At 40.0% G+C, this 16,836-nt stretch overlaps 1 protein-coding gene across 7 annotated transcripts in view; it reads right to left on the reverse strand.

Moving 5' to 3' along the window:
- Nucleotides 1–2,592: 2,592 nt before the first annotated feature.
- LOC140200377 (matrin-3-like) overlaps nt 2,593–16,836 on the reverse strand; it is a 58,545-nt gene continuing 44,301 nt past the window's right edge. For 6 of the 7 annotated variants that reach the window (XM_072263614.1, XM_072263618.1, XM_072263615.1 and 3 more), the window contains 4 exons: nt 15,703–15,846; nt 9,284–9,737; nt 8,699–8,820; nt 2,593–4,584 (listed from right to left, as the gene is read on the reverse strand). In XM_072263614.1, coding sequence (XP_072119715.1) covers nt 4,495–4,584; nt 8,699–8,820; nt 9,284–9,737; nt 15,703–15,846 — 810 coding nt within the window. In that variant the 3' untranslated portion in view covers nt 2,593–4,494. The remainder of the gene's footprint in view (nt 4,585–8,698; nt 8,821–9,283; nt 9,738–15,702; nt 15,847–16,836) is intronic. The other variant, XM_072263621.1, reaches the window with a different exon arrangement.

A 16,836-nucleotide genomic window follows, 5' to 3' on the forward strand; every position in this document is an offset into this window, starting at 1 on the left:
ACAAATAGGTCAGGAGCTGGCTAATGGAGTACGTGGATAGATCATTTAAGGTGATGCAAACAAAGTCAAGATTCTCAATATCGAACTCAAATGCATCTTCACCACTTTGCTTGCGCAGTCAGTGGGATGTTGCATTTTTTTCCCCAGAAGCTGGAAAGCTCAATGACATGGCTTAAACTTAAGGCTGTGCAGGTACATTGAAAGCTTTGGTAAATTTCACCTCCTCACTTCATTTCTTGTAAAAAAAAAAGCCTGGCCAGGAATTAAGAATATTTAAAGGTGATTGGTGAAGCTTAAGTCTACTTCATGTGGGACTGTGTGAATATGCTCTCAGCCCTACTAGTTGTGCAACAAAATCCCTTTCAAAAGTGTAAGGGCACAAGAAATTGGCAAAGTATGAAATTAGCTGGAATGTTCAGCAAATGCCACAATTTCACTTTGTGCTTTAAGAAACAATTTCTCACATGAAAATGAAAATTCAAACTGTGTAAAGGCTCAGCAGTTAGTTACTGACTTATGTCACTAGCATTTAGGGCAGTAATGAAGGTCCTCCATCTGCCTGTCCGTAGCAATCTTCTCTATTGTGCCCAGGTGTGGTTCAGGCTCCTCATTTCTGCCTTTACAGTACACCAAGTTGTCTTTGGTTTCCCCGAGTTTCCTCCACCCTTCCAGGGTCCAATGAAGTGCTGTCTTGATGGAATTAGCCTCTCTTCTCATGCACAATCCATCTCCAATGTTACCTCATGATGATATTGGCCATGTCCTCTTGGTGACACTGAGGAGTGGGGCATGGTTCAAGATCTTTCTTGGCCAGAAAATAAAGAGGACCTTCCAGAGGGTTATGGTGTGCAATGACAGCAGCTTGGTGAGGTCAGTCTGTCATGCACAAGCATTTTGACCCATACAATGGTGTAGACAGAACACACCTCAGGTACAGCTTCAGCTTGGTTGATCCCCATATGTTGCTCATTGATGTGAAGGCATTTCTAGCTTTGGTGAATCTGCACTAGGTATCGTCCTTAGTTTCTCTCCCCCCACCCCCCCCCATCCTGCTGAATGATGCTGCCCAAGGTGGTGAATCTGCTGGTGCTGGATAAATTGATGCCATATGCCTTGATGGGAGGAGGAGGGTCATGGCTTAGTTTTTTTCTGGCTGAGTCCAACCAGTCCACCAAAGGTACACAGCTGCTAAGTTTTCTCTTGCACATGCTGGTACACGATAGTAACGTGAGGTCATCTGTAAAGTCAAGGTCATCTGAAGTAGAGAATAGATCCAGCTCATGCCTCTCTGCTTATTTCTCATTGATTGCCTCATAACCCAATCATCAGACTAAATATCACTAACATCACACAGCCTTGCCCAATTCGTCTTGACTTCAAAGCTCAAACTGAAGTTCTCAACTGTGCAGGTGAAATTAGCATACAAACTCTGGAAGAGCTGGACAATTTTGGAAGGGATCCCATGAGGGGCTCTCGCCATGGATGGTATCAAACGCCTTTTCAAAGTCTACAACTATCACATACGGTTGTCTCTGCCATTCTGTGCAGTTCTATGATGTAACACAGCGTGAAGGCTGAGGACGTGTCATATATGCAAAACCATTGATGTATTACATATGGATGGATTTGAGCAAACAGTGAAGAGGTATCAAGAAATAAATTGGTGGCAACTTTCAGGATATTGTAAAGACTTCTCACACATTTTGTGGTTTAAGTGTTTTTTTGGGAAGGAGTACTTAAAAGTAAACTATCAGACAAAATTGCTTGTACAAAGAAATACAGCAAAATAGAGCAAGCATATGTTCAATGTTTATTGCTTGCTTGTTGTTTTAAAAATTTCTTTGCATTTACTGTGAACGTCCTGAAGAAAATAAATCTCAAGGTGACCAAATTTACTTTGAAATTTGAAATCAGATAATCAGTACAGTTAACACGAAGTCATGCAATCCAAAGTGTTAACTATCAAGCAGTTTGATAAGGGCATAGATAACTTGAATGGTAATGCTCTTTATCCGAGGGTAGGGAAGATAAAACTAGAGGACATAGGTTTAAGGTGAGAGATAGGCTGAATAACCCATTTCTTTGCAGTTTAATTCTATGCTGTCAATAATATAAAAATAAACAATAAATAGGCACTGATGTAGGCCCGGTTCATTTAAACCATGGAGCAAGATGAGCTTCCAAATTCAAAGGTTGAAATATTGAATAATTAAGAGTGTACACTGATAGATGAATTCTATCCAATACAGGACATGCAGATCAATACACCTTGGTGTCTAAGCATTAGACTCTTACATCATTTACAACAAAACAATGAAGACATCAGGGTCAGAAATGAAATTCCTTATGGAGCCTCTAAATAATTTTATTAGCAAAACCAAAAATTCAAGCAAATAGAATTGACATTTTGTAATGGAATGATAGTCTAAAATGCCAAGTATTAGGAAAGTCAAAAGAAAGTAATGTGTAGTAACCTAAAATTAACTCAGTTACAAATATAATCAATCTAATTCCAAGCTAAAACTGTCCCGAAAATCCTAAATTACACGTTTCTTTATCAACAGAAAAAGCAAAAGCAGATGAACTCAAGCAATCATTGAAACCTGGAGCTTTATTTGAAGAATTACAAAACTACTTGTTTCTACTTAACCCAAACATGACATAACAGCAGATTTCATACTTTGTTGCCTCTTGATTAAACCCAAAAATTTTAACAATATCATCAGCACGCTGGCAATGGAATAACCTTAACTCGGAAGAATGAGTTATTAAAGTAATATTTGTTTAAATGCATGTTTTGCAAAAAGTTGCTCAAATTCACTTGTTTACAAGATTATAACAGGACAAATCAAGGGACACTGACTTTTTGGAAACTTATTCAATTCTGAGTGCATTTGATTTTTTAAAAGTACTGTGGTCAAGTAAATATGCATTTTGCTAGCAATTTTTGACAATCTGCATGGATCATTGGTAACTAATACAAGTTGGTTTTATCATTCAGAAATGAATACTATACAGTACTATACAATTTCAGGTAATTCAAGAGAAACAACATTTTAATGCAAAATTCCTTTCATGCAATCTTATTCCGAATTGTGTAAAGTAATCCAACTACCTCCTACAAAAATAAAATCTTAAAATTAGTTTTAATGGAAACAAACTGTAGTGATTCTTCAAGACTAATATTAACAATTAACGTTCCTAGTTTCAGAACATTTCTTACCAAGACAGAATTTCAATTTGACTATAATTAAAACTTGTGCTTTAGAGGAATCATTCTTAAGCCATTTGGGATTTCTTTAGCCAGAGGATGGTGAATCAATTGAATTTGTTTCCTCAGATGGAAATGGTGACAAAGACCAAGTCTTAAAGCAGATGTTAACAGGTTCTTCATTGGTAAGAGTATCAAAGGTTATAGGGAGAAGACAGAGGAGTATGGGGCTGAGAGAGAAAATAAATCAGCTGTTACCAAATGTCAGAGCAGATTTGATAGGCCACATGGCACCTATATCTTGTGGTCAAATTTAATAAATTTGTTAAAAATCATTTTTGTAAGATGTGTATTTTGTTGAAAAGTCAAAGTTGTAAAGTAATTCATATGTTAGTCAATAAATAATTCCCTCAGCAAATGCAGCATAAATGAGACATTGCAAAAACCAAAACTGTGGATTGATTTTGGTGTTAACTTGCAAGGCTTTTATTTTAAACAGATCTAAATAAACAATTTACTAGAACCAAAGTTTTACAACTTGAGGACTGAAATTGGCTTCTCAACTTCCAGCAACTCCGATCTTCCACATTAGAAAAACAAAAGATTGACATTAGTTCAAATTAAAGAAATATATAATTGTATTTTGGTCTTTACTTTTAACAGTTGCAGAGTATATTGCTTTACAAAATTATCAGGATTTCTACCATTTTTATGGCTCAAAGATCTCACCATCAACACCGCATTCATCCTTTCTTTACCCTTTAATACCAATGCCATGCAAGCTTCATTACTGTACAAATATGGGACAACAAATGAATATTAGATATTTCTACAGATTTCAGTAATCATGTAACTTATTCTTGGTAAGCTACTTTCTTTTACCCGCAACAATAAAACTTGACATTTGCTAGATATTTTCAAATTACTACCTTACAAAATTCACCATCTTCCTTAGACAAAGTAACCCAGATATGGTAATTGACCCAAAGCAGTTCCTGGGATAACTCAAGAACTGATATTCTAACAATAACTTAGAAATCCATCAATTCCCATCACTTCAATACCCTTGAAAGCTGACTGTCCCTATCCTGAGAACTTACTTATTTAACAAATAGTTACTGCAAACAAAATCACTGTTGCCAATCCATTCATGCATGTCTGTACATTACAAAATTAAGACATCTAAACATTGTTAGAAGGGCAAAAATAATAACCAATAAAATCAGGATGCTAAAAGAATTGCCAGCTAATAGGTTAGATGTTACAGATTATCATAAGTAGAATCACTGGTCAGTTATTTCTTCGATCTGCACTTCAGGGCTTTGTTCTCTTTTAGATTTCCGGTAATCTTCAGCTTGCTTGTCCAACATTTTCTTTAAAATAAAGAACATTAATGAGGCCATGTCATCATTGTTTTAGGGAAGAGTCTTTAGACACCACCCCCATCATAATATAATGACTTAGGCTTAAGAAGGTTGTTATTGGGGCTGAAGTCTGAGAAAATAATTGTATTCTTAAAACTATCATCTGTTATGCAGCTTAAGATACATATTCACAGTGTACTTCAAATTTCATCATTCTACTCACAAATCAATGTGGATCTCTCATTAAATTGTAAGTCACTGTCAAACTCAACATAGTTGCATTGAATGGCATCATACTTATAAAATTTAATTCAGCTTTATCCCATCGCACGAATTCTCAATGTTCAGATAGTTAAAATATACTCATGATTTCTTTTACGGTTGTATAAAATTAATAGAAGACCACAAATTAGCTCTTCAAATATACATTTTCTACCTAGGTATATTCCAGCCCTCATGATTAGACATTAAATTCAGTAATTTTACATGACTATCCTTTCCAGCTTGTACTGGGAACTGGCCAGTGTGACCCAATGGCGATGATAACGCATCTTTTCTCTCCACAAATGCCGACTGCCTCACTGAATATTTCCAGCAATGGTTCCATTCTGCATCTCAGTTCCAGCACCATTTCATCTTCTTTTGCCAACATACACATCTCCCTTTGTTTCTGCATTCACCAGCTAGATAGGTTGCAATTACTAAACCTTAAATCACCATTTTCAGTCAGTATAAACAATACTTTCTTGGTTTCTACCCAGTTATAGATTCATTTTGTTCTCCCCAAACTCCTTTAACTGTACAACATAGAAAACCAACTTGTTTTAACTTAAACATGAGGAAATCTGCAGATGCTGGAATTTCAAGCAACACACATAAAAGTTGCTGGTGAACGCAGCAGGCCAGGCAGCATCTTTAGGAAGAGGTACAGTTGACATTTCGGGCCGAGACACATCGTCAGGACTAACTGAAAGAAGAGCTAGTAAGAGATTTGAAAGTGGGAGGAGGAGGGGGAGATCCAAAATGATAGGAGAAGACAGGAGGGGGAGGGATGGAGCCAAGAGCTGGACAGTTGATTGGCAAAAGGGATATGAGAGGATCATGGGACAGGAGAGCTAGGAAGAAAGAAAAGGGGGGGAGCCCAGAGGATGGGCAAGGGGAATAGTGAGAGGGACAGAGGGAGAAAAAGGAGAGAGAGAAAAAAAAAGAATGTGTGTATATAAATAAATAATGGATGGGGTAAGAGGGCGAGGTGGGCATTAGCGGAAGTTTGAGAAGTCAATGTTCATGCCATCAGGTTGGAGGCTACCCAGACGGAATATAAGGTGTTGTTCCTCCAACCTGAGTGTGGCTTCATCTTTACTGTAGAGGAGGCCATGGATAGACATATCAGAACGGGAATGGGACGTGGAATTAAAATGTGTGCAGAATGGGAATGGGATGTGTCAGGTTGGAGGAAGTTTGCTTTTTGTCAATCTCAATATATACTCTATGGACATCGGAATAGTCATGCCTGGGAATATTGAAGAATATTTCCTGCCATTCTGTTGACAACTGTTCATTAACTGTCTGCACTTCAACCAACCCATGTTGTTCTTTGCCAAGAACCTTTCTCACTCTTTGATAAAGATATTTAAGATATTCACATGCATCATCTGTTTCAAGAAAATCAACTTAGCCAAATAAGATCTGTAATTTTTAATCAATCCATGCCAATGCCAAGAAAATAGTTGAATATTGAAAATACTTTCTCTGGAGACCTCCCCTACCAGTAACATCAGACCAAACTGTAATTCAACAACTTTAATTCTTTCTTTCCTCACCAATCAAGAATGCACCCCTTCCCATACAACTATACATCCATCCCATTCAATAGACAGCATCTCTTATTTTCTTGCAAAATTGAAGAATGATGAAGTGCAGTCATTTTGATTCTAAACCATGATCTGGCTCTAGACTGGCTTCTGAAACTTTCATTAACCCCTCCCCCCCATCCTTCCACCCCTACTGATATTTATTTTTAAATAATTATTTTTGTTTTCCATTCTTTAAGCTAGTTGTCTATTCGTATATCTTCTGCCTCTTACTTTTAGGGAAAGATCTCCATTTTGTTTTTGTACTCAGATTGGTTCCCTTTTGCCATACAAACCTCACATTTAGCTTGTTACACTTATCAATCCAAGGAGATTGAGATTGATGCAGAGAGCCTTTCTTATTCCTCTCCCCCCCCCACCCCGGGAAATAGTTTCATCTGTATCTAAACTATCTGTCCTTTGAGGTCTTCCCTATTAGTCAAGGATTAGTTGAACAAATTCTGACATATTTACCAAAGCTATATCATTTATTTTCAACTCATTACCCCCTTATTATGCACTTTATAAATATGTCATCCTTCTGTTATACTAAACCCACAAGCATGACTACCATTCATTTTATAATAATTCAAAAAAAATGTTACCCAATTGTGTCCCCAAACCCAAATCCAAAAGTATTTCCTTCATTGGCTTGAAAGATACTGAAGACTCTTTAATGTTTTAAACCTTCTGTTCTTTTGCAATGTTTTTATGGGCGGGAGGAGAAGATGGTGGCGCAACACAGTGCACGTAGCCTCTCCGGTGAAATGATATCGTATTTGTAAGTAGGGGACCGTGCACAATTCTGATTTGATGGGGACAGACATGAGAAGGCACAGAGGAACATCTGGAGAGATTTCTGAAATGCCCGGTTTGCTGCTGCTGCTACTGTGCAATTCAGAATCTCCGGAGGGAAGGCCTCAAAATCCCCGGCTTTGCCTGCTGCTGGCGACTGAGGCTGAGGTTGAAGCGCTTGGCAGGGATGGTGCTCAGTACTCGGTGTCGGAGGGCTGATTGGAGCTCGAAGTTTTCCAACAACTCAGAGTCGGGACTGTGGTTGGGCATGGCAGGGAGAGCTTTCTTCCTTCTCCCGTCTGCGTGAGATGTGGGACTTTCGAGAGACTTTGAACTTTTTTACTGTGACCATGGCCTGTTCTTCATCAAGTTATGGTATTGTTGCACTGTTGTAACTGTATGTTATAATTATGTGGTTTTTGTTAAGTTTTTCAGTCCTGGTCTGCCCTGTGTTTCTGTGATATCACACCGGAGGAATATTGTATCATTTCTTAATGCATGCATTACTAAATGACAATAAAAGAGGACTGCCTGTCCTCATAATCTAATCTACTATCTTTTTTCCCTTGCCAGTATTCTTATAGCTCTTTCTCCTGAACATGACATCTCTTTCCCTCTCACTATGGTAGATTTCAAAAATACACCATTGCTAATTAACACCTTTGATGACAATATTAAATCATTTTCTCTGCTTCTAGTTCCCACATGGCCCACTAATCTTGGTTACTCCCCACCATCTTTCTTATGGTAGAGAGGCAATAAATTACATGATTCATGTTAGAAATGGCACATATCCATTTCCCATCTCCATATGATAACCACTTAGGGGAATTCCATGGGCAACAGACAGATACACAACCATATATCTGTGTCTTAAGACAATTGTCTTTATCCTTATGAACTCTTTTGCTCCATATTGTTACAAGTTACGCCTTCTGTCACTGTATATCATTTGTCAGAGTATTTCTGTGTAGTTTGAGTAGGGACTGAATAAGTAAATACCACACCAACCACCCACCCCCCCAAACTCATCCCGAACTCAAGACAAAGCTTTAATTATCTGATCCAATAAATTCAAAGAAATACAAATTTAAAAAGGCATTCCACACACATTCTTAAGATTATAAAACCTATCGTTTGAATGTTAATCAAGTTGATAAGTAAATAACAGGTTTTTGTCTAAAAATTTGTGTATAAGGATATTATAGAGATGGATGGTTACATCACTTATTCCTCCTTTTAATCCAAACTGTAATTCAAATAATACTACCACATATGAAGTAAAGGAAGATGATGGCTTAAGCTGGTTTCCGTGGACAATTTGTTGATTCTTTTCCCGGTCACTTAAATTTTGGGTTATTAGACGATGAAAATGGTGAATCGGTAGATCTTCAATTGCTTGAACAGTGTGAAGAACAAAGAAACACACAAAACATCTAACTACTACCTACGATTACAGGCACCAGAATGCTCACCTTCAGCTTCTGATAATGAGGCAGGCTGCTACAGTGGGTTTTCTTTGCCACTTCCTCCTTTGTGTAAAAGAGGCAGCAGAGTGTGCAATAATATCCAGTCTTTGGAACCACATAGTCTAGTCCTGTAATTTAAAAAGAGACAGCTTATTAGATCTTTTAAATCAGCATTGAACAAACTACCCAGGCAAGTGGAGACCACATCATCTCACACCTGAAAATTTACCTTTTGAGGGAGCAAAAAAAGGAAGGGGAAAACAAAACAATAGTACAGGATCTTCAGCCACCAAATCTATAGCATTTCAGTGAGTTTTTGGATAACAGCTATAAATGCCAATAATATTTACATGTTGCAGGAAAATAATTAGATTAAGAGAGAGCACTGCTTCAGGACAGCCAGATTGCACTAATTTGCAAATGGACCAGCATTGAAGTGTGTGTGAATATACTACAAATGTGGCACTTGAGTAAATCCAATATATTTGTAAATGGCTTTAAGTTAATGAATATATAAATGAGTGTGACAAGCACCATAAAAAGTATTAAAGAACAGCATTTCTGCATTTTTTCAAAGTAACTCCTTCTTACCTACAGGATTGTTGGGCTGATACAGTCCAAGTCGGTACTCATCTGGAGTAGGAGATCGTGATCGAGCACGCTTACTTTCTGGTTCTGCACAAGTTGAGACAGTCTCTCCCTGCATTTCATTCTTTTCATCTGATTCCATCTTACTGTCAATCAGTTCATTTCCATCTTCACTACCATCTTTTTGGTCACTTTCTGTTCTTTTAGTTTTGATGTTCATTCCCCTCTTTTGACCATGTTTTATTTTAGGTTTCTCTACATCCTCTTCTTTTTGCTCAGTGGTGTCCTCTGACTTCTCTGTTAAAATGCTTACATTGGCTTCATCAGTTTCCAGTTTACTACTCTCTGCACACGGTGTCAGATCTTCCAGATCCAAATTTCCAGCTTCCACATCACCAACTTCATCCACAGTTACAAATTCATCTATGTTTTCAGGAAAGCATTCTTGCTTCAGATCCTAGAGAAAATCAAATGTTATGAAATGCTTTCAACTTCTGCTCCAGTTACTCTCAAACATAATTTTAATGGTCAAAAACACACCTAATCTTATCAAGACAATGCTCCTATTCTGGGAGACCTCCAGCCTCCTGGATAACCACATCAACACCAGGCGCTCAGAGCTGTAGCTCCTCAGAGAACGTGTTAAGAAAGTGAAACTGCAACTCATTGACCTTCGACTCATATGGGAAACTGAGGAGACAGATAAACAGGAGCTACAGGGAGGTAGTCACCCTTGAGTTGCAGGGGGCAGGTACCTGGGTGACTGTCAGGAAATGAAAAAGAAAAGAGTAGCCAGTACAGAGTACCCCTGTGATCACTCTCCTCAATAACAAGTGTACCATTTTGGATACTGTGGGGCAGGGGGAGAAGATGATGCAGTAGTGATAAGGACTTTCATAGTTACAGAAGACGTGAGAACGTGGACTTGACAGAAACTTCTGGATGATGGGATATGCTGCCTCCCAGGTGCCAGGACATACCAGTTGGGTCCATTGCATTCTAAAGGTGGAGCGTTAGCAGCCAGAAGGCTTGGTACATATCGACACCAATGACTTAAGGAAGAAAACTGATGAGATCCTGAAGAGAGAATTTAAGAAGCTGGGTAGAAAGCTGAAAAGCAGGACCTCCAGGTCTCTGGATTGCTATATATGCCACACGCCAGTGAGGGTAATAGGACGATTTGGCAAATGAACACATGACTGAGGAACTGGTGCAGGGGACACAGTTTCAGATTTCTGTATCAATGGGATCTCTTTTGGGGAAGGTACGACTTGTACAAAAGGGACCGGTTATACCTGAAACCAAGGGGGACCAATATCCTGGTGGGCAGGTTTGCTGGAACAGTTGGGGAGGGTTTAAATGAATTTGCTATGGGGATGGAAAACAATGATAGGGCTGAGGGTGGGGCAGTTGTATAAAAAGGCAGTGTGTAGTGAGACTGTCAAGAAGAACAGGCAGCTGATAAGCAAAATTGCCGTCATGGGATGAGTTGCAGTATAATGGGGACAAAAAAAAAATTGAAAAGGGTGACTGAAGGTGTTATATATGAATGCACAAAGTATATAGAATAATGTAGATGGTCTTCAAGTGCAGTTAGATATTTTTCTTATTTTTTGGCAATGCAGCATGGAATAGGCCTTTTAAGCTGTGCTACCAAACAATCTCCCAAGTTAATTCTAGCCCCATCATGGGGCGATTTACAATAACCTACCAACCAGTGTATCTTTGAACTATGGAAGGAAACCGGAGCACCTGGAGGAAACTAACACGGTCACTGGAAGAATGTTAAAACTCTCTACAAGCAGCTGTGGAAACTGAACCTGGGTAGCTGGTATTGTAAAGCACTGTGTTAACCGCTACACTACCATGCCGCCCAGATATGATGTGGACATTATTGAATTAAGGCTGAAAGAAAAATATAGCTGGTAGCTTAACATCCAAGGATACATATTATATCCACAGGACAGGCAGGTAGGCAGAAGGGGGGTAAGGCTCTGTAAGTAAAAATTAAAAAAAAATTCAATCAAATCAAATCCTTGGAGATGACAGAGGATCAGATGTAGAATCATTTTGCATAGAGTTAAGGAACTACAAGGGTAAAAAGAACCAGCTGGGAGTTCTATACAGGCCTCCAAACAGTAGCCAGTAACCAAACTGCAATAGGAGATAGAAAATAGATGTCAAAAGGGCAATCTTATGCTCGTCATGGGGGAAAATTTCAATATGCAGGTAGATTAGGGAAAATTAGGTTGGTGCTGAATTCCAAAAGATAATTTACAGAATGCTTACAAGATGGCTTTTTAGAGCACTTGTTGTTGAGCCGACTTGGGGATCAGCTATTCTGGACTGGGTATTGCATAATGAACTGGACTGGATTAGGGAGCTTAAGATAAAGAAACCCTTACGAGGCAGTAATCATATGATAGAATTCACCCTGCAACTTCAGAGGGAGAAGCCAAAGTCAGATGCATCAGCATTACAGTGAAGCAGAGAGGGAATTACAGAGGCATGAGAGGGAAGCTGGCCAATTTAGACTGGATAGAGACACTAGCAGAGATAATTGAGAACAGCAATGGCTGGAGTTTCCAGGGACAATTCAGAAGGTGCAGGATAGATACATCACGAAGTAATATTCTAAAGATAGGATGACACAACCGTGGCTGACAAGGGAAGTTAAAGCCAACATAAAAGCAAAAGAGAAGGCATATAATAGAGTAAAATTTAGTGGGAAGTCAGTGGATTGGAAAGCTTTTAAAAACAAAGCAACTAAAAAAGCCATAGAGACAAGATGGAAAAAAGTAAGCTAGCCAATAACAGAGGACACAAAAAGCTCATTTAAATATATAAAAAGAGGCCAGAGTAGATATCAGACCCCTGGAGAGGTAGTAATGAGGGAAAAGGAAATTACAGACAAGCTTAGTAAGTATTTTGCACCAGTCTACACTGTGGAAGACATTAACAGTGTGTCAGAAATTCAAGCATGTCAGGGACTAGGAGTGCAGTTGCAATTACAAGGGAGGAGGTTCTTGGGAAACTGGAAAGACTGAAGGTAGATTAGTCACCTGGAACAGATGGACTGCACCCCAGGTTTCTCGAAGAGATGATTCCTACGTGGCTCTGGAGGACTGGAAAATTGCAAATGCCACTCCACTCTTCAAGAAGGGAGAGGGAGAAGAAAGGAAATTATAGGCCAGTTGGCCTGACCTCAGTGGCTGGGAAGATGCTGCAGACAACTGTTAAGGATGAGGTTGCAGGGTACTTGGAGGCACATAATAAAATAGCCAAAGTCAGCATGGTTTCCTTAAAGGAAAATCTTACCTAACCAATCTGCTTCTTTGAGGAATAACAAGCAGGATAGACAAAGCAGAAATAGTAGATTTTGCATTGTTTGGTTTTCAGAAGGCCCTTGGCAAGGTGCTGCTTAACAAGGTAAGAGGCCATGGTATTATAGGAAAGATACTAGCATGAATAGAGCATTGTCTGATTGGCAGGAGGCAAAGAATAGGAAGAAAGGGAGCCTTTTCTTATTGGCAGCTGGTGACTAATGGTGCTCTGCAGGGGTCGGTGTTGGGACTGCATCTTTTTACGTTGTATGTCATTGATTTGGATGTCAGAATTGGTGGCATTCTGGCCAAGTTTGCAAATGATACAAAGATAGGTAGAGGGACAACTACTGTTGAGGAAGCAGGGAGACTGCAGGACTTAGTTCAGGAGAATGGGCATAGAAGGGGCAGATTGGAATACAGTATGTGGAAGTGTAATGATCATACATTTTGGGTGAAGATATAAAAACCACTAATTACTCTCTAAACAGGGAGAAAATGCAAATATCTGAGGGGCACGGTGGCTTGGGAGTCCTCTTCCAGGAATCCCTAAAGGTTACCCTGCATGTTGAGTCGGTGGTGAGGAAGGCAAATGCAATGGTAGAATCAGAATCCGGTTTAATACCACCAGTACATGTCATGAAATTTGTTGACTTTGCAGCAGCAGTACATGGCAATACAGCAAATATAGATATTAAATAATTATAGTAAATAATTAATGCAAAAAAAGTAGTGAGGTAGTGTTCAATGTCCATTCACAAATTGTATGGCACAGGGGAAGATGCTATTCCTCATTTCCGATGGTAGCAATGAGAACAAGGCATGACCTGAGTGATGAGGTATCACTCCTTGAAGATTTCCTGGATACTACAGAGGCTAGTGCCCATGATGGAGCTGATTAAGTTCATAATACTCTGTAGCTTCTATCCTGTGCATACAATACCAGACAGTGATGCAGCCAGTTAGAATGTTCTCCATGGTACATCTGCAGAAATTTGCCAGTGTGCCATACCAAGTCTCCTCAAATTCCTAATGAAATATAGCTGCTGTCATGCCTTCTTTTTAGTCACATCAATATGTTGGGTCCAGGATAGCTCCTCACTGACACCCAGGAACTTGAAGTTGCTCACCCTTTAAAACTTATGATCCCTCTGAGGGATTAGTGTGCATTCCCTCTTCTTATCCTTTCCTAAGTCCAATCAGTTTTTTGGTCTTAATGGTGTTGAGTGCAAGATTGTTGCAGCAACACCATTCAACTAGCTGATATATCTCACTCTTATAAGCCCTCTCATCACCATCTGAAATTCTGCCAACAATGGCTCTATAGTCAGCAAATCTGAGCTGTGACAAGTCAGAGTCATGGGTGTAGGGAGGGAGCAGAGCAGTGGGCTAAGCACACATCCCTGAGGCGTGCCAGTGTTGGAGATATGTCATTTCCAATCCGCACAGATTGTGGTCTTTTGTTTAGAAAACTGAGGAGTCAGTTGCAGAGTGAGGTACAGAGACCCAGGTTCTGGAGCTTTTCCAATCAGAACTGTAGTCAATAAACAGCATCCTGTCATAGTGATTTATATTGTCCAGGTGATCCAAGACTGTGTGGAGAGCCAATGAGATTGCATCCACAGTAGACCTATTGTGGCAATAGGCAAATTGCAGTGGGTCTAGGCCCTTGCTGAGGAAAGAGTTAATTCTACCATAACCGACCTCTCAAAGCACTTCATCACCATAGATGTGAGCGCTACTGGATGATAGACATTAAGGAAATTAGGGCACTGGAATAATTGTTGCCCTTTTGAAGCAGGTGGGAACTTCCGACGATAGCGACAAGAGCAAAAGTGTCTTTAAACACCCTCGCCAGTTGGTTAGCACAGGCTTTCAAAGCCTTACCAGGTACTCCTTTGGGTCCTGCCACCTTGCAAGGCCTCACCCTATTGAAAGACAGCCTGAGGTCAGCCTCCGAGACAGAGATCACAGGGTCACCAGGTGCTGCAGGGATCCTCATAGCTGCAGTTTTATTCTCCTTTTCAAAGCGAGCATAAAACACATTGAACTAGTCTGGGAGTGAAGCATCACTGCCAATCATGGTGTTAGGTTTTGCTTCATAGGAAGTAATGGCCTGCAAACCCTGCCATAGTTGACATGCACCTGATTTCCCCTCTAACTCCATTTGGAGTTGTTCCAAAGCGCTTGTAATAGCCCTCCACAAGTCGCACCTGGCTCTCTTGTAGACCTGGGTCGCCAGACTTAAAATGCCACAGGTCTAGCCCTCAACAAACTACGAACCTCCTGATTCATCCATAGCTTTTGATTTGGGCATGTACAGTAAGTCCTCGTAGACACAATCATCCACACAGGTTTTAATGAAGTCAGTGACATCTGTGGCATACTGAGACTTGAAGATGAACGTTTGAATACAGTCCAGTCCATCGATTTAAAGCAGTCCTGTAAGCACTCCTGAGATTCCCTTGTCCATACCTTTTTGGTCCTGACTCCTGGTGCTGCAGTCTTCAGTCTCTGCATATACTCAGAGAGAAGTAGTACAGCTAGGTGATCAGACTTTCCAAAGTGTGGGCATTGGATAGCACGGTTAGTGCTCTTTGTGGTGGTGAACAGTGGTCCAGTGTGTTGATTCCTCTGGTAGTGATTCGTTAGTAACAACTTAGAGACTTTTTCAAACTGGCATGAGTAAAATCCCCAAAATGATGGGGAAGACATCAGAATGTGCTGTTTGATGCTTGTTCATGATAATCACTCTAAAACCTGTCTTACCCTGAGGTGGGATGTACACTGCTACCAAGATGCTTACTGAAATCTGCTGTGGCAGATATAATGGACAACACTTGATTGTGAGAAGTTCCAGGAGCAGTGTACAAGACTGGGACAGAACCACCATGTATGAACTGAGGAGCTGATCATGAAGCATACTCCACCTCCTCTGCCTCTGAAGGACTCAGCAGTCCTATCTTGATGGTGCATTGTGGACCCATCAAGATGTATCGCTGTTTCCAGAATGGAGGGGGTTAGGGTTAACAAAAAATGCAACAGATTTTAATGACCCTCTGATACAGCACTCTAGCATAGATCTTCAATTTTATTTACCAGAGACTGCATGGTCAGTTTTCTCTGCATCCTTAGGCGAAGTTTTACACCACTGCGGCGTCCTCTCTTCCGCTTTTTTATAGTGAAACTGCACCGATCAGAGTCCGCTTGAGTACTGTTGGCTTTGCATTCATTTTGAGAAGACTAGAATATAAAAATAAGGATGTAATTACCAAAGCTTTTAAGGCACTGGTCAAGCCTCATTATTGAGTATTGTGATCAGTTTTGGACCCCTCATCTAAAAAAAAAAGGATGTGCTGAGATTGAAAAGGGTCCAAAGGAGGTTCACAAAAATGATTCTAAAAATGAAAGGCTTAACATACCAAGAGCTTTTGGTGGTTCGAGGCCCGTTTCTTGTTGAAGTTTAAGAGAATTAGGAGAAAATCTCATTGAAACGTATTGAATATGCAAAGGCATATAAAGTGGCTGCAGAGAGGATGTTTCCCATAGACAGGGAGTCTAGGACCAAAGGGCACAACCTCAGAATAGAGGATGTCCATTTAGAACACAGAGAGGGGTTCCCAACCTGGGGTTCATAGACCCCTCAGTTAATGGCATTAAATAAAAAAAGGTTGGGAGCCTCTGGATGAGGAGTAATTTCTTTAGCCAGAGGATGGTGAATCTGTGGAATTCACCACCACAGGCGGCTGTGAAGGCCAAGTCATTGAGTATATTTAAGCAGAGTTTGATAGGTAGGGGAGAATGCAGGAGAATGGCGTTGACAGGGAAATGGATCAGCCATGCTCAAATGGTGGAGCAGACTCAATGGCCTAATTCAGCTCCCATGTCTTAAGGTCTATGTAACTATTTCAAGCTTGAACTCTTCCCCCCACCCCCAATATCAAAAACAATCAGTACATTTCCTTTCCAAAGGACAAGTTATAGGAAAACATGAATATACAGATATACAACAAATTCTACAGATATTAGAAATCCTGAGCAACACAGAATATGCAGGAGCAACTCAGCAGGTCAGACAGCATCTATAAAGGGAAATGGAAAGTCACCATTTTGGGCAAGACCCTTCATCAGGACTGGAAAAGGGTAGAAGCCAGGATAAAAAGGTAGCGAGGGAGGAAGGAGCAAAACTTGGCAGGAAGTAGCCAAAGGGGAAGGCGGATGAAAGGGAATGAT

This window comes from Mobula birostris, chromosome 7, assembly GCF_030028105.1.
Source record: "Mobula birostris isolate sMobBir1 chromosome 7, sMobBir1.hap1, whole genome shotgun sequence".
NCBI lineage: Eukaryota > Metazoa > Chordata > Chondrichthyes > Myliobatiformes > Myliobatidae > Mobula > Mobula birostris.